The sequence below is a fragment of the Geotrypetes seraphini genome, chromosome 2, assembly GCF_902459505.1.
Source record: "Geotrypetes seraphini chromosome 2, aGeoSer1.1, whole genome shotgun sequence".
Taxonomy (NCBI): Eukaryota; Metazoa; Chordata; class Amphibia; order Gymnophiona; family Dermophiidae; genus Geotrypetes; species Geotrypetes seraphini.
In genome coordinates, this window is record NC_047085.1 from 357,272,085 (window position 1) to 357,290,293 (window position 18,209).

The 18,209-nt window shown below is 47.3% G+C and overlaps 1 protein-coding gene across 4 annotated transcripts in view; it reads left to right on the plus strand.

Annotated features, from left to right (window-relative positions):
* Positions 1-17,024, plus strand: part of CTNNB1 (catenin beta 1) — a 224,098-nt gene extending 207,074 nt beyond the window's left edge. For all 4 annotated transcript variants that reach the window (XM_033930447.1, XM_033930448.1, XM_033930446.1 and 1 more), the window contains 4 exons: positions 5,949-6,070; positions 6,396-6,459; positions 15,855-16,084; positions 16,282-17,024. In XM_033930447.1, coding sequence (XP_033786338.1) covers positions 5,949-6,070; positions 6,396-6,459; positions 15,855-16,063 — 395 coding nt within the window. In that variant the 3' untranslated portion in view covers positions 16,064-16,084; positions 16,282-17,024. The remainder of the gene's footprint in view (positions 1-5,948; positions 6,071-6,395; positions 6,460-15,854; positions 16,085-16,281) is intronic.
* Positions 17,025-18,209: the final 1,185 nt, after the last annotated feature.

The following is an 18,209-nucleotide window of genomic DNA, read 5'->3' on the forward strand; positions in this document are numbered from 1 at the left end:
TATAGACAGCATATATAAATTCTCAAAACTGACACATTTTGATCACTAAATTGAAATTAAAATAATTTTTCATACCTTTGCTGTCTGGTGATTTCATGAGTCTCTGCTTGCATTTCCTTCTGACTGTATCCTTTCTTTCTTTCTGCAGTCAGGCCCAACAATTGTCCCTTTCTATTTCCTCCTTCCTTCCTATGTCCCCCTCATTATTTTCCAGACTTTGTCGCACCCCCATCCCCGAAGCCAGCCTGCTTGCCTGCCTACCTTTTTCCCACCCTGCTGCGCAAAAGAAAAAACGCCTTCCTCCCCTCTCCCCCCCCCCCCGGTCTGCCGCTGCTGCTCTGCTTACCTCCCTGCTGCTATGGGCCCTTCTCGGACAGCTATGTTTTGTTTTGTTTTTACTATGTTTGTTTCTTGGGCACCTTAGCTTAGATTGTGGGCCCTTCTGGGACAGTTAGGGAAATGAACAATAAACACATACAGTGTTCTTCCCAGGGCCTTTCAGCCGGTCGCTTCGCCCAACTAATTTAGATAACCGCCCGGCTGTCATCTATCGCAAATCCTGCTGCTGTCGCCACCGCTCAACATAACAAAACAAAAAAAAAAACCACCTCTCGCCAGCTTGGAGACTCGAACTCAGTGATTTGTATTTATTTGTATTTATTGGAGACGCGGGAGTGATTTGCATTTATTTCACAGGCAGCTGCCTTAGCCCGTAGCGAACTCATGCTTCGGGGCTCTAAGGTGTGCATGCCGGCTTCCCTTCTCTTCCCTCCGAAACTGGAAGTTACATCCCGGGGGGGGGGGGGGGGGGGAAAGAGAAGGGAAGCCGGCACGCACACCTTAGAGCCCAGAAGCATGAGTTCGCTATGGGCTAAGGCAGCTGTCTGTGAAATAAATACAAATCACTGCCAATTTATAAGCACAGAACTGCACATCAGAAGCCGATCTGAAGGGCAGTCCTCAGGTTGCCTCCAGTTTTGTTCGGTAGGGTTACTGAGCTATTTTGCTGTTTCTTTAACCAGGCTCTGTCCTCCGATTGGGTATGTTCCCTGTCTCCAGAAAGCAGAATAATCCTGTTGCATTGAGTGTAAACACCTCCCACAAAGCTGCTGATAATGCCTCTGCTCGTCAGATCAGATCGTGTGGCTGCAGTGAGTCTGGGACTCCTCTGGGAGAAAAAAAAAGTGTTTCAAGACCATGTGGGGGGTTTCTGCCTCGGGAAAGTTTAGTTTTTGGTCTCTTGGATTGTTACTCGGTTTGTAACGTCATTTTTTTCTTGAAAGGGAGCAGAATCCGAGTTGTGCCTCTGTCACTTGAATTTCCTGGCGAAGGAAGGGGGTCAGTTGCTCTGATCTTTCCTAAGTCACAGCAAATGCCCATTGACTCCCAAAAGAGGCAGGACGACAAGTCATTATTAATCAGTTGTATGCATCTATGGGTAGCAAAGAGAGTTTACTCACTGGGTTCCAGTGCTGTTTGCTATTTGAACTGCAGTGCTTAACGTGTGCAGCTCAGAAGAGAGGTGTGTTTTTTGTCTGTTTAGAAAAAAGAAATCCTATCCCTTACAATACAGGGAAAAAATCTTGGCAAATCATCAGATGAGAGCTGCTACTTGAAGTTCCTACATGGTATGATTTTGAAGTGCAGGGATTTTCATGCTGTGCATTGTGCACAGATGTTGGTATGAGTTAATGATCGCGCAACCGGGGCTATGTGCACGGCTGCTGTTTCCAAGTCCTGCAAGAAGGTAGAGTTCTATGACAGAAATCGCGTTTTCTCTGGGCTATTTTCAAAACTTCAGGCCAATGAAAAGTTTGTGGATGCTTTCTCTTTGATAACTGGTACACCACATTTATCATGAAACTAAGAGCACTGAGCACTTTCTCTTTGAAAAAGTCATCCAAGAAAATAAGTATTCCCATGGATTTAAACCTTCCTTTTCTGGAAACAACATCTGGGTAAATAGCTTAAAAAATTGCTCTCAATGCATAGACTTTCCTAAATTTGGGGACTGGGTAAAATTAGGATTGCCCGGAACCCACAGACCTCGCACATCTTTGTGGCATGGGGTCTGCAGGGCATTTAACACCCGCAGACCTCATGGTTCCCGCTCACCCTTGAGGTAAGCAAATTTTTAAGGATGTGAGGTAGAGATCCGCGAGGTTCATGGGGGCCTGCAAGATCCTCGTTTTACCCAGTCCTCTAGGTTTGTGTGTTGTCACTATGCATGTCATGCACAAAATACATATTTTTTTGTGGTGTTTTGTGGGACACGAGTGACTAATTATACTTTTCTTGGATCTCTTTTTGGTATCAAACAAAGTTGTTCCTTAAGGATCTTTTTCCTGTACATGTTCTTGCCCTAGATGGAAACACCAGGGATGGACTGTCATAGGAAAGAAAGGGCAGAGAGGATGGACAGTGGATGCAAGGGTCAGAGAGAGGGTGGACAGTGGATGCAAGGGTCAGAGAGAGGGTGGACAGTGGATGCAAGGGTCAGAGAGAGGGTGGACAGTGGATGCAAGGGTCAGAGAGAGGGTGGACAGTGGATGCAAGGGTCAGAGAGCGAGAGGGCAGAGGCTGGGTGGAAGGGGCAAAGAGATATGATAGATGTTGCATGGAAGGAGTGAGAACAAACACTGAATAGAAAGAAGAGAGTGAAGAGAAGATGATTAAAGCAGAAATGACAAAAGGTAGAAAAAAAAATTTGTTGCTTTACATAGAATCAAGTAGTATTGTAACTATTGATTAAAGTAGGAAATGGAAATAAGGCAGTTTATTGGGACTAAACCCCTTTCCTCTGGTCATAACAGGATACCATAACAGCTGTATACTGTACAACCTTAAAGAAAGATTTGGCCTCTGAAAACTAATTGAAAAATGAATTAGTCCAATAAAATGGTATTTTCTTATTTCTCATTATTTGTTTTATTTCTATTTGTTAATTTGTAAAGTAGTGATTGTTGTATATATCAGTTTTTTTCAAATTTACATCTACTGTCCTTTGTATTTTGCACAGTAATAGGGGACATGTGTCTCTGTTTCTGTGGTGTTGCATTGTATGCAGTCTGGTTTCTTGGTTCAGTTTAACTTTTGTCTACATATTTCTATTTTTAGTTTGCGATTATTTCATATTGGGTGAGGGTGTATCTTATGTGTGTATAAAAACGACATGGCTTTCTGTTAGCAATGACTGTACAGGATCAATTGACTGTGCATGATCTGGCTTTAGTTTTACAATGCGTGTGTTGGTGTTCTAGTGCTCACTACAGTGTTTAAGATGATGCCTTTTCCTAGGTGCACCCTTGTTGTGTGACTCGTGGATTATTACTAAAAATATCTTCTTTTTTTTTTTATATAGAGGAGGGTTTAAAAAAAATGATCAGCACTGGCTGTCATATATACTAGGTACGCCACAGGATTTAATGACCCTATTCTTACTTTACTGTTGACATAGGCGTTGTCCCCCCACTACCACCACATCCACTATAAAGAATTAAATTAAAGTTGTATTAACATCAAGCAGCTTCAAATGACATAAGCAAATAAAAATAAAATAGTTTTAATACGCATCTTTACCTAAACTGTTTTGCCCTACCTTTCACTTTGATCTTAATCAGCTACTTTATTATTTTGCTGTAGTGCAATCACACAGGTCTCCTTCAAGGCTCAGTAACACCTCTCCATAAATTATGTGGAAGAGGTCTGTAAGTGGGGATTGCATCTATTTTATATCCTCAGTGAGACCTCAGGAAGGAACCTAGTGATCAAAACGTTAGAGGTGCTGTAGAGCCGTTTCTTGTATGACTGGATGAGCTATATTTATCTTTTTTTATTAGTTGTTTAAATTCATGCAGAAATAAATGGCTAGATTGAACCCAATGACTTCATTAACGCATTTCCCTTTTTTAAACTCTATACCAGGGGTGCCCAACGCGTCGATCGCGATCGACCAGTAGCTCAGGAAGGCAACTCGAGTCGATCGCACTCGTGTTGCCGTCCTGATCTACCGGCCGATCAGCCTTCCTCTCCAGTGTTCTCCCTAGGGCCTTTTAGCTGGGCGGTCCGCCCAGCTGTCATCTGCCGCTGCTCAACGTTAAAACCCCCCCCCAAAAAACCGGCTTGGAAATTTCAGCCCCTAGCGAAATTATGCTCCGGGCTCTAACGTGTGCGTGCAGGCTTCTCTTCTCTTCCCTCCGAAACCGGAAGTTATGTCCGGGGGAGGGGGGGAGAAGGGAAGCCTGCACGCACATGTTGAGAGCCCTGAAGCAAGCGTTCGCTACGGGCTAATGCGGGAGACAGGTTAGTGAAGCATTTGTTCTTCTTCCTGCCGGGTCCTGCCTACTTTCTGTTTCCGCGAAGGCAGGACCCGGCAGCATTTCCCCCAATAGGTTGATCACGATCTTGGGTTGATCAGCCTTCCTCTTCCCCACGGCAGAATTGACGTCGGGAAGAGGAATGCTGGTTGGCCGAAGCAGGGAGAGCTTGGGGCCTGTTATTGGTGGCGTTTGGGTCCTGGTCCCCGATGGTAATGGCAGTGGCAGTGGCTTGGGGGAGGGCAGGGAGAAAGAAGGAAAGAAGAGAAACAGAAAAAAAAGAAAGGGAGGCAGAGAGAAAGAAAGGGCAGGGAAGAGGAAGGAAAAGTTGGGGGGAAGGAATGAGGTCTGGAGGAGAAGAAGCATACAGGCTAAAAGAAGGGAAGAAAGATTGTATGCACAGTCAGAAGAAGAAAGTGCAACCAGAGACTCATGAAATCACCAGACAAGGTAGGGAAAATGATTTTATTTTAAATTTAGTGATCAAAATGTGTCTGAATTTATATCTGCTGTCTATATTTTACACTAAGGTCCCTTTTTACTAAACCGCAATAGAGGTTTTTAGCGCAGGGAGCCTATGAGTGTCGAGAGCAGCGCTGGGCATTCAGCGCAGCTCCCTGCGCTAAAAACTGCTATCGTGGTTTAGTAAAAAGAGAGGGGGTATATTTGTCTATTTTTGTATGGTTGTTACTGAGGTGATAGTGCTTAGAGTCATCTGCTTTGACCTCTTTGAAAAACCCTGGAATAGGAATGATGATTAACATTTTCTATGCATACAGTGTGCTTTGTGGGTTTTTTTTATTTTATTGTTGGTAGATCATTTTGACTTGGTCATTTAAAAAGTAGCTCGCAAGCCCAAAAAGTGTGGGCACCCCTGCTCTATACCATTTGAAAGAGGGTGCATATCTAATTATTCATTTCTAGAATTGGATACTTCTTAAATTTAGTAAAAATATTCTGGCACAAGTGTCAAACCTTAAAGGAAGTCATATTGAGCATCGGAAAACAATAATTAACTAATAAAAATAGTACATATTTAGGGCTCATTTTACAAAGGTACGCTAGCGTTTTTAGCGCACGCACCGGATTAGCGCGCGCTACCTGAAAAACTACCACCTGCTCAAGAGGAGGTGGTAGCGACTAGCACACGGGGCATTTTAGCGCACGCTATTCCGTGCATTAAGGCCCTAACACACCTTTGTAAAAGGAGCCCTTCATTTTCCCCACTACCAAATTTTCCCACCCCGCCCGGCTACTTTTTCATGCCACCCGGCTGGAAAAAATTTCTGGGGAGAACACTGACATAACCCATCTGTTTAGAATGTCTCGCCTATCTACTGGGAAGGAGTTTACCAGGGTACATATAATCTCTTTATTGGAGTATGACTGTTCAAGATAACCACTTTCCTCTTTAGTTTTTTCAAAATATTTTTCAGCTTCAAAATGCTGCTTTAAACATGAGTTTGAGGCTATCTGCTAAAAGATTTTTAACTGTCCAATGAAATCTGTAATACTTTTGCAACATTTGAGCTCAAATTCCATCACTATATGGAGTTTTTACTTAGTTCCACACTAATTTTTTTGAGAGAGCTACATATGCTATCCCTGAAATCATCTTTTCTTACTTTATAGCAACGTATGCAGCTGCAGTACTGTTTCGTATGTCCGAAGACAAGCCACAAGACTATAAGAAGCGTCTCTCAGTAGAACTGACTAGCTCTCTTTTCAGAACCGAACCAATGGCTTGGAATGAGGTAGGTCCTTACTTTTTATGATGATTACTATAGTTTTATTTAATCAGCCATTGTACTCTTAATTGTGAGATTAATGTAATTTGAAAATTAGTCGTTTTCAGTTGGATCAGTTTTAATTTACTCCTACCCTTGGAGTTAGCACACAGCACATGAGGCAGAACTCCTTGGGAATACATCTGGATTTTGATATGATGGGATATGCTTAAACTAACATTGCATATTCCATCATATCAGAACTGATTTTTGAACAGTGAATTGTGAAAATATTTAGAATAGAGCTGTAATTGCAGATGTCAATGTTGTGTTTCATTTTGTTTCCTTATAGACCGGGGATCTTGGACTGGACATTGGTGCCCAGGGCGAGCCACTTGGATATCGTCAGGATGGTGGTACAGCTTCAATTGTGTTAAAATATTTATTACCTTGATACAAACTGTTCATTTAAAAAGTTGTTGAACTAGGCAAGCTAATGCCATGTTTGACAGTTCTGAACACGAGTTTGTTTTTTTTTTAAATTAATAAGATAGTACAGTGGAACCTTGGTTTACGAGCATAATTTGTTCCAAAAGCATGCTTGTAAACCAAGTTACTCATATATCAAAGCGAGTTTCCACATAGAAAGTAAGGGAAATTCGCTTGATTCGTGCTATGAAAATTGTGCTCATAGTTAAGAAACAAAATTCATTATAAATATGTAACAACCATATATTTAAACAATTTTCATAGCACATTTTTGTTCTTCTTAGGAACTGCACACTGCAAATAAAATCAATATAAAAAGCTTATCCTTCCGGCTTCCTGATGTAGCTTAGCGAAACACAGACTGTGTTGGAGCCGTGAACTGACCTTTTCAGATAAGTGGTCTACTGTTAAACAGCTTTTGTAGAGCCATAACATTTGCCATTCCAGTAGAAGCAAGATTCCTTGCTCCATGCAACGTTTTATGATTAAAATTCAAGCAGCTTTCCTGCGATGTTGTACCGCTGTTGTAACATCGAATTGCCTGAAGCTCCAAACGATTGATCAAACACCACCTCTGACAAGGATCCCACGGCCCCTGAATAGAGCAGTCCCTGCAGTAAGCCCCTCAACCCAACAGGCTGACTTCCATCATAAGATTTAACCACTCTAAGATCCGAAAAAGCTTGCCCTGGTGGAGAGCCTCCTCCTGAAGCCACCAGTGCAGACTTCTGCATACTGGTTCCACCCAGGGGAGCGGCATCTAAAGGGAATGAGGTTATGGAGACCACCGAAAAAGGAGTGATTCCTGTAGAGGGCACATGTGCGCACTGGCCCAGGGGACCGCTTCCAAGGAGACTGCCATGGACCCCAGCACCTGCAGAGAATGCCAGGGCATGGGAGCTGGAAGGTTCAGATCTCTGATATCTGCTGAAGTGCCCAGCGGAGCAGCATGCGAGCCTCCTGGCCCAAGAGAGTGCTTCTTCTGCCCCCTTGATGAACAACATACGCCACCACCATATAGTATTGTCGGAGAACATGCGCACCATTTTTCCTTTCGGAGTGGGCTGGAGAGTAACCATAGGGGAGTAGTGTAGATAACCGAAGGGGGCACTAAGCATTCTACTTTCAAAACAAAAGTCAAAAAGCATTTGAAGAAAGTGAGAGAAAAACAGAATAAGATGATAGGAGGAAGAAAAAACAAAAATTGAACAGTATAATTTTTTACAGACATCAAATTTATAATAATGTGGAAAGACCTCAAATACCCCAGTGTGTTAGTATTTTGAAGACACATTCATTGGGGCAAAATGTACTATTATTGGTCAAAAAACCTCATAATTCTGCCTTCACCAAAAGTGCTTCAAACAGATATCAATACTATGTAAGTATAATACTTTTATCCCAGGACAAGCAGGCAGCATATTCTCACATGTGGGTGACGTCATCCACGGAGCCCCAGCGCGGACAGCTTTTCAAGCAAACTTGATTGAAGTTTCAAGTTTGCACACTGCACCACGCATGTGTGTGCCTTCCTGATCCACTAGAGGGCGCATACCCTCCTCAGTTCTTAGTTTTCCGCTGAGCCAGAAAGACCCTGTCTCTCTTCTCTGCGTTCTTCTAAGTGCCTTTCTGGCACCGCGGCTTCTTTATTTTGTTAAGGAGTCGCTGTGCGTTTGTTAATTGATCGTGTATTTCTTTGTTTCAAAAAAAAAAAAAAAAAAAAAAAAGGACTTTTTATTGTGTTTTTCCTCCGGCAGGCCTTTCTGGGGCCTCAGCCATGCGGCTAGGCCTCATTTGCCTGCAGCTGTATTTTCTTCTTCCCTGGCCTCTCTCTGGGCTCACCTTGTGTGAGCAGAATGGCCGGGACCCTCTTCCTTCATTGGAATCGGACTGTGCAGCTTCGATCCCCGGTAAGTTTTTCTTTCTTTCCTTCTTCTAGGTGCGTTACCTTGGTAACGCCACCGGCTGAGTCTCAGGCATTCCAGGCATCGAGTGCGATCGTGCCCGCCTCGACGAGACCTCCGATGCGTGCCTCCTTTCATGGGAATACTCTTCACGAGGTTGCCCTTATGGAGCGTACTGCTGCACCTTTCTTACCAGTTTCATTGGTACGGTGCCGACTTCTGAACCTCGACTTCGGTGTGCCTCGACGTCGACTGGGGCTTCGTGCCTCGACGTCGACTGAGGCTGCGTTCGTCGACGGAGGCTTTGTGCCTCGACGTCGACTGAGGTTTGGTGCCTCGACGTCGACCGAGGCTTGGTGCCTCGACGTCGACGGAGGCTTTGTGCCTCGACGTCGACGGAGGCTTGGTGCCTCGACGTCGACGGAGGCTTGGTGCCTCGACGTCGACGGAGGCTTCGTGCCTCGACGTCGACGGAGGCTTGGTGCGTCGACGGAGGCTTGGTGCGTCGACGTCGACGGAGGCTTCGTGCCTCGACGTCGACGGAGGCTTCGTGCCTCGACGTCGACGGAGGCTTCGTGCCTCGACGTCGACGGAGGCTTCGTGCCTCGACGTCGACGGAGGCTTCGTGCCTCGACGTCGACGGAGGCTTCGTGCCTCGACGTCGACGGAGGCTTCGTGCCTCGACGTCGACGGAGGCTTCGTGCCTCGACGTCGACGGAGGCTTCGTGCCTCGACGTCGACGGAGGCTTCGTGCCTCGACGTCGGCTGAAGCTTCGTGCCTCGGCGTCGGCTGAGGTTTTTTGCCTCGACGTCGACTGGGGCTTTGTGCCTCGACGTCGACGGGGGCTTTGTGCCTCGACGCCGACTGAGTCTTTCTGCCTCGACGTCGACTGAGGCTTTGTGCCTCGACGTCATCTGAGGCTTTGTGCCTGGACGTCGACGGCGGCTTTGTGCCTGGATGTCGACGGGGGCTTTGTGCCTCGACGTCGACGGAGGCTTTGTGCCGCGACGTCGACCGGGGCTTTGTGCCTCGACATCGGCTGAGTCTTCTGCCTCGACGTCGACTGAGGCTTTGTGCCTCGACGTCGTCTGAGGCTTTGTGCCTCGACGTCGACTGAGGCTTTCTGCCTTGACGTCGCCGGAGGCTTGTGCCTCGTCGTTGCCTGAGGCTTGTGCCTCGAGGTCGACTGAGGCTTTGTGCCTCGCCGTCGACTGAGGCTTTCTGCCTCGACGTCGCCTGAGGCTTGTGCCTCGAGGTCGACTGAGGCTTTGTGCCTCGTCGTCGCCTGAGGCTTGTGCCTCGAGGTCGACTGAGGCTTTGTGCCTCGCCGTCGACTGAGGCTTTGTGCCTCGTCGTCGCCTGAGGCTTTGTGCCTCGTCGTCGCCTGAGGCTTGTGCCTCGAGGTCGACTGAGGCTTTGTGCCTCGCCGTCGACTGAGGCTTTCTGCCTCGACGTTGCCTGAGGCTTGTGCCTCACCGTCGACTGAGGCTGGGTGCCTCGACGACGTCGACTGAGGCTGGGTGCCTCGGCGTCGTCGGAGGCTTGGTGCCTCGAAGTCGTCTGAGGCTGGGTGCCTCGACGTCGTCTGAGGCTGGGTGCCTCGGCGTCGACTGAGGCTTGGTGCCTCGGCGTCGACTGAGGCTTGGTGCCTCGGCGTCGACTGAGGCTTGGTGCCTCGAAGTCGTCTGAGGCTTGGGGCCTCGATATCGTCTGAGGCTTTGTATCTCGGCGGCGTCGGAGGCTTGGGCGCCGGCGCGACGTCTCCTGAGACTTGTGCCTCGACATCGTCTGAGGCTTTGTGCCTTGATGTCGACTGCGGCTGAGGTTTGCTGCCTCGATGTCAACCGGGGCTTGGTGTCTCGGCATCGATGGATGCTTTGTACCTTCGACGTCGGCTGAGCCGATTGCTCCGCGTCGCCTGATGCTTGTGCTTCGGCGTCGACTGAGGCTGGGGGGCCTCATCGTCGGCTGGCGACCGAGGCTTCGTGCCTCGCCGTTAACTGAAGCTTTGTGACTGGGCGTCGCTTGGGGCTTTGTGCCTTGGGTTGACTGTGGCCTTGTGCCTCGGAGTCGACTGGGGTTTTGGGCCTCGGCGTCGACTGCGGGGTTGCGCCCCGGTTTCGACAGGGGCTTCGTGCCTCGACTTCGTCTGTGGCTCTGTCCCTCGGCGTCTCCGGCTCCTATTTGGTTGTGGTGCGGAGTTTGGTTTCCGGGTGGAGACTCTCTCCCTGCTCCCGCTCTATTGCTCCCGCCATGCGTCATCTCGCTTGGGGCAGAGTGGAGCTGTGGACCCTCCAGGTTCGTCTCACCACCCTTCCTTGCGTGAGTACTGCGTTCCTTGAGGCCTCTCTTGCCGAAGCCACTAACCACCTTTCAGACCGCGACCGGTCCTTCGCCTATCGGGACGCCTTCAGCTGAATCCCTTCTTCCTTGGTGGTTTTGACTCTTTCTCCGGAGGGGCCCTCCGGATACCTTTCTTGGGTTATCTCGGCCTCCTGCGAGGCAGTCGCTATAGCTGCAGCGGCTTCGGGTTGGGGTCCAGCCGGCTTCGGCGACTCCTGGCCGTCTTTTGGACTATTCTCGCATAGCCTCCGGGCTGCTCTCTTCTGGGGATTCCTCCCCTCCCTTCGGGAGGGGTGTCACCGTGTCTCCGCACTGGGAGTTTAGCCTCGCCTCTGTCGGTTGGGCTTTCCCATCCTCCGGGCTACGTCTGGTCCGGGCCCTTCGGGACCTGCACTAGTTTCTGATCTGGGAGCGTTTCAGTCTCTGTCCGCCCCGGTCAGGAGTCCGTCTGGGCGGACCTGGACCCAGTTTGTCTGCGCTCCTTCTTGTCTCGACCTCATGGAGAGGGTCTTGTCTGTTTATACCGGACGATGGTCCCTCTGTCCTCGGTCCGCCTCCGGTCTTTTCGGCCGCTGCCTCGGCAGGCCGCCTGTCTGCGCCTGAGTCAGCTGGTGACTCAGCGGTTTTCGACCTCGGCCGAGCTGATGCTTTGGGATCTTGGGTCTCCACGGTTCATGTCCCGATGTTCGCCTGGTTTCCTCTTCGTGTTCCCCACTGCACCCGAGCATTTCAGTGATGGCAGGATAGGGATCCCGCTTCCCAGCGCTTGGATCGGATTCTTTGGTCGGGTGCGGACCGTCGCAGCCGCATCAATCTGCTGCAGCTCCGGGCCATTTTCAATGCCGGGAAGGATTTTCGTTATTGGTCGATGGATTGCGGGGTCCTGGTGAGTCCCGTCATCCCGGGGGCAATGTATCCTGTGACCAAGCCAGGGTGGACAAGGTTCCCTGTTACTTTGCAGGCGAGCCCTTCGTCTTTGGCAGGGGGCGTCACCCCGCTACTTCTTTCTTTGGGCGGTGTGTTTTCGGGGCGTGCAGCATTGTCTGGTGGACACGTTGCGTCACCCCTTTTTAGCCGCATGAATGGTCGCTCCATTCTCAGACTCTGCGGCATGTGGTTGCCTGGTGGGGAACCCCACAGGTAGTTCTGTTCGCTTTGCCCCTCACTCACTGGTTGCCTCGATCTTGCTCGAGGATGTTCTCCCAGGGTTCGCATCGAGGTGGATGCTTTCCTTCTCGATTGGATGGGCAGGTTCCTCTATGGGTTCCCTTCCCTTACTTTGTTACTCCTCCTGTCGGTCTGCGCCACCATGATCTTGATGGCTCCTCGGTGGCCCTGGCAGCTGCGGTTCTCCCGGCTCCTCCAGCATGTCAGGGAGCCTCTGTTCCTACCTCTGCTCACTTCTCTGCTGTCTCAGAGTTGAGGTTTCTATTGCATTCCATTCTGCAGTCTCTACTCTTATCAGCTTCGTTCCTCGCAACGTGCCTCCCTCCTTCTGTTTCAAGTCGGTGGGGGTGTTTTCGAGGCCTCTCGAAAGATCTCCACTCGGCAATGCTATTCCCAGAAATGGTCCTGATTTGCTGCGTGGTGTGCTGAGCACCGCATGGATCCGCTCTCTGTCTCCTTGCCTTCAGTGCTGGTTTATCTGTTTCTCTTGTCTCGGTCTGGTCTCGAATTGACATCTATTCGAGCCCACCTCTGTGCTTTTGCTGCCGGTCATCGGCCGCTTGATGGGACGCTGCTCTCCGTCCATCCGACGGTTCCCCGCTTTATGAAGGATCTCTTCAATGTACATCCTCCGCTCCGCTCCGGTGGTTTGGGATCTTTGTGTGTCCTGACTTAATGGGTGCTACCTCTATTGATTCCATTGCTAGAGCTCTTTGAATTATTTCACCAGGCAGGTGGTATTCCTGGTTGCTCTCACGTCTGCTCGCGAGTCAGTGAGCTACAAGCTTTGCTTGCGGACCCGTCTTTTCCTGTATTTTTTCATGCACGGTGGTTCTGTGTACTCAACCCCAGTTCTTGCCCAAGGTGGTTTCGGACTTTCCGCTCCCTCATTTCATTGTTCTTCTGGTCTCTTTCCTGTAGCCCCACTCGCCTCCGGGCGAGGTGGCGCTTTACACACTTGACTGTAAGAGGGCGTTGTCTTTTTATCTTCAACGCGCTCAGTCTCCTCAGACGGTTCCTCAATTGTTTTTGTCCCTCGACCCTAATCGGTTGGGACGCCCAGTTCCAAGCGCAACTTGTCCTACTGGTTGGCTGCTTGTATTTCCTTTTGCTACGCTCAGGCTGGTCTCGAGCTGCATGGTCAAGTTGCGGGACATATGTCCGAGCGATGGCGGCTTCTGTAGCTTTCCTCAGGTCGACGCCTATCGAGGAGATTTGCAAGGCTGCCCCTTGGTCTTCGGTTCATATTTTCACCTCCCACTACTGCCTGGATACTCTGTCCAGGAGCGATGGCCGGTTTGGCCAGTCGGTTTTGAGTAATCTGTTTTCTTGAATTGCCAACTTCCCTCCATCCCTTTTTTGGTTAGCTTGGAGGTCACCCACATGTGAGAATATGCTGCCTGCTTGTCCTGGGATAAAGCACAGTTACTTACCGTAACAGGTGTTATCCAGGGACAGCAGGCAGATATTCTCACAACCCGCCCGCCTCCCCGAGGTTGGCTTCTTTGCTAGCTATCTGAACTGAGGACCATGAGGAGGGTATGCGCCCTCTAGTGGATCAGGAAGGCACACACATGCGTGGTGCAGTGTGCAAACTTGAAACTTCAATCAAGTTTGCTTGAAAAGCTGTCCGCGCTGGGGCTCCGTGGATGACGTCACCCACATGTGAGAATATCTGCCTGCTGTCCCTGGATAACACCTGTTACGGTAAGTAACTGTGCTTTACAATCCCACTTTAATCCAGGACCAGTGGGTCATTTTCATCTACTCACCAGGACTTTATTGGAAGCCTCAAACTTCAAATGCTTAAACCCCTCCCCCTCTTACCTCATCACTCCTGTGAACATCAGTTTTCCTTCCTACAAGCCAGGCTGTAAGTTCATGTAAGGTATTTTTTGTAATTTCAGTCTTTGTGCTCGCGTTTTTTGCCCTCGTGCTGTGTAGGCTCCAACTGCGGGAGATCGCAGACCGTTAGGAAAAGTCTGCTTCTGGAGAGTTTCTTGCTTGTTAGTAAGCCCTCTGGACAACCTGCACATCAGATCAGGGCTCAGGGACCATTCCCTTGGGAGCTAGTTCACCCCAAGTTCGTCTTTTAGTGGGTCGAGTGCAGGCTGTGTGGTTCTGTGGAGGCGAGCCTAGGATCGGGGCCAGACTGCATTCCTCTGCCAGGCATGTTATGCGGCATCTCCAAGGATGGATGTCAGGCTGGTGGGTCAGTCAGAAGATTCAAAGTCCAGGTTTCCAGCAAATTGAAACACCGAATCTAATCTCCCTGTAAGCAGTTTCACCTCTGTCTGCAATGTTTTCCTGTCATCGCATGTTTCTGAGAGTACAAGCTGACCAACTTACATCTACGATTTTGGGGGATCTTTAAAAGAGGTTTTTATGTAGTTTCCCTTGGAAGTTGTACATAAAGATTCTCCAAAAAATAAAAGCTAAATGAACTATGAAATATGTGGGCACCAGTTGAGGTCTAATTCAACTCTCCAAAACTTACATATCAAACTTAATACATCATCTTGGGGAATCAAAATGTATAGAACTTTAACATCTGATGTAACAATCAAATGTTTCTCTTGAAAACAACATCCTGTAAAATGGTCAAAAAGTGTGTTTTATATATTGGATGATAACCATAAATTCTCTTAAAAAGGCATCAACATATATTAACAAAGGTTCTGAAATATAGCCACTGGATCATTGTGTGTTTTTGGTAGCATATAAAATACTGGCGTAACAGGATAAGTTAAATTCAAAATTTTGAATTCACGTTTTGTTAAAGATCCACTTGCAAGACCCAGTTCAGTGATTTTCAATATCTGTGATTTCAACCTTGCAGTGGGGTCTAAAGAAATTTTTTTATATACTGTGGTATCATGCAATTGCTTATGAGCTTCAGAGATGCACACCTTTATCTACCTTTTTGATGACTATTTCAGAATTGTTCTTTAATTGTAATTTGGCATCTTTCAATTTTATTTAAATTATTGAAATGAGTAAATTTCGAACATCCAACTTGTAGAACAGCTTGTTTAAATACAGACAAAACCGGATCAATGGCCCCTGGTGGACTCCAATTTGATTTATTGAAAATCAAAGAGCAATCTGAAGCGGAGGATCTCTTAAAGATTTTTAATTGGAGGGATCTAATGAATTTTTCAAAATCCTTCTGGAATTGGAACTCGTTGAAATATTGAGAAGGAACAAACGATAACCCAAGTGATAAAACATTTATTTCAGCTGCAGTCAGATTTTAAGAAGATAGTTTAACAACCAGTGTTTCCTCATTTATTTCTGGTTCTGAAATTGAAACAGTCTTCCTTCTCTGTTGTCCCGTTCCTCTTCCCCCCCCCCCCTTTTTATCTTCTGTAACCCTCAAAACAAAAGCCAAAGTTCAATTGGGAGAAAGAAGTGAGAGAAAAACAGAATAAGATGATAGGAGAAAGATGACATCAAGACAGAGAAAGAAGTGGGGATGGTTTGAGAGAAGAAAATATGAGGAGAGAATATTGAGGACTGGCTGGGAGATGAGCTGGGTGTAAATGGCAAACTGGCGATGAGTTGGGGTTGAGAAGGGAGAGAGTGGTGGGACCAGCATTTCTTTTAGCCACAAGTTTTCCCTGTGTGGCTCTACCTGCTGTGCTCTTCATTTAAGGACAGCCTGATCAGTTGTGTTCATGATCTACCATGCTTTAATTTCTTTTATATGGACTTTGTAATTAATTTGTGCCAAGTTGAGCACTTCCAGTCGTTTTGAAAAGTTGGCTACTATGATTACTCTGTATTCATCTTGGCTGAACTACAATCAGTCAGTGTTCTCAAATACTATTTGCTGTTTTTTGATGAATCTAATGTCCGTTAACATGATTTTTTTTGTCCCTTTTTCTGCTGTTGTTAACTCTTCTAGATCCTAATTACCGTTCCTTCCATTCTGGTGGATATGGTCAAGATGCCATGGGTATGGACCCAATGATGGAGCATGAAATGGGCAGCCACCACCCTGGTGCTGAATACCCAGTGGATGGCCTGCCAGATTTGGGACATGCTCAGGACCTTATGGATGGGCTACCACCTGGTGACAGTAATCAGTTGGCGTGGTTTGATACTGACCTGTAAATACATTATCACTTTTTTAAGGTAAGTTTCAAGAATAAAATTCACATTGAGCAGAGTAGTCTGTGTATTCTCAAGTAACTTAAAATGTTACTTGTAAAGCTGTTTGGTTAGTATGCATATGTTGCAAACAAAAAAATGTACTGTTTTTAACAAAATGAGCTTTATATTTTTTCAGAATTGGAAATAAGCAGGTAAATGTTCTCTTTCTCTCTTTGCAGCTGTCTCGTCTGAGTTTGCATTGTGATTGGCCTGTAGAGTTGCTGAGAGGGCTTGGGGGATGGGCCAGTACCTCAGAAAGTGCCTGACACTAACCAAGTTGAGTTTCCTGTGGGAACAGTGAAAGAATGCTTTGTTCTGGTCCTTTTTGTTTGAGGAGTAACAATACAAATGAATTTGGAAGTGACTTTTTAAAGAATGCACAAGAATGAATGGCAAGATGGAATTTATCAAACCCTGGCCTTGCTTGTTTAATTTTATCTCTGTAATGGTACTGATCTAGCTTGCTTTTGATAGTATTTAGATACTTTTTTGCAGTAATTGTTTTAAGTCTCTCGTAGTGTTAAGTTATAGTGAATATTGCTACAGCATTTTCTAATTTTTAAGGATCAAGTAATGGTGTAGAACACTAATTCATAATCACACTTAATTGTATTCTGGATAAAGTGTAACATTGTGTAGCCTTTTTGTATAAAACAAAAATAGACAAATAGAAAAGGTCCATTTAGTTTCCTTTTAATATGCATAAAATAAGCAGGCTGATTTATCAATCTTTTTGATCAAAGACTTTATCTGGGATATGTCTGGGTAGGGGCCAGTAGAAACTGTTTGGAATCTTGTATTGGACAGTTTACCAGTTGCCTTTTATCCCAAAGTTATTGTAGCCTGCTGTGTTACAAATGCTTCATGGAAAATATCCAACATAAAAACAATTTGACAGAATTAAAGTGGACTTTTAATTTCCTTCCCTGTGTCGATTTATTTAAAGTAATGCACATGAAATGTAGCCTGTAACATTTGTTACATCTACTCAAGAGTCTGTACATATGGTGATCAATTCATTCCTGTGAACTGGACTTGCAGCAGTGTGAATGCTTACAGTTTTGAGCACCTCCTACATAGGCCCCCTTCCAGTTTTTCTTCTGTAAGTGAACTGTACTGTACAGAGGTTCTGCTCTGCTTACTTTTCCTTAAGTTCATTTTTCTAAAGCTTTGAAGCCCTGAGACCCTTTTGGAGATCCTCTGCCTAGGAAAGAAACAGGTTCTGCTGAACTAGATTGCAGGTCTGCAGGGCAAGCGTTTGAGTGGACCTGGGGAACCAGCCTGTTGTGAGACTTATGGGCTCGGGGTCTATTCCTCTGGGAGCTGGCTTGCCTTCTAACTTTTTCAGTGGCTTGAGCACAGGCTGTGTGTGGGTGCCCTGTATAAGATATCATGGTGCCAGCTGTGTAGTTTGCCCACCCCCATTGTGCTGCAAGGATCCATTGGGGTGGAGGTCTTCGACAGGGTCAGTCTTGATTGTCAGCCCGAAGATTTTTTGGTCTGGAGTTGGATTTGGAAGCATCTGAGGCACAGTCATTGCTGCTGTCTCTTCCTGGGGAGTTTCTAATGTCCTTGTATCTCACGGAGGTTTATCTCCATCTAATATAATAAAATGATAGGCCGTGCATGCGCACTAAAAAAATCGTGTTCCCTGATCCGTCGCGGAAACACGATTGCGCATGCGTCACCACCTGCTCGCTTAGTACGTCACAGCCTCCCTGCTCTACACAAGCTCGACCGCAGCCAGACGACGATCTCCGTTTCTCCTGCCGCCGCCGCCGATCTCAGTTCCTCCTTTGCCACCCACCCCCTTCTCTTCCCCACAGCCTCCCTGCTCTCCACAAGCCAGACCACAGCCAGACGACGTTCTCCGTTCCTTCTGCCACCCGCCGCCGATCTCCGTTCCTCCTTTGACACCCACCCCCTTCTCTTCCCACGGGCCCGAATGGCGATTCCAGCAGCGTGTGCATCAGTCTTCACATGCTGCTTCGGGCCCTTCTACTGCCCTGATTTGCTCTGCCGCCTCTGATGATGTCATCAGGGACGTGCCAGAGGGGGGATAAAAAAGGAAGGGATGCCTACTGCTGGACAGGGGGAGAAGGAAAGA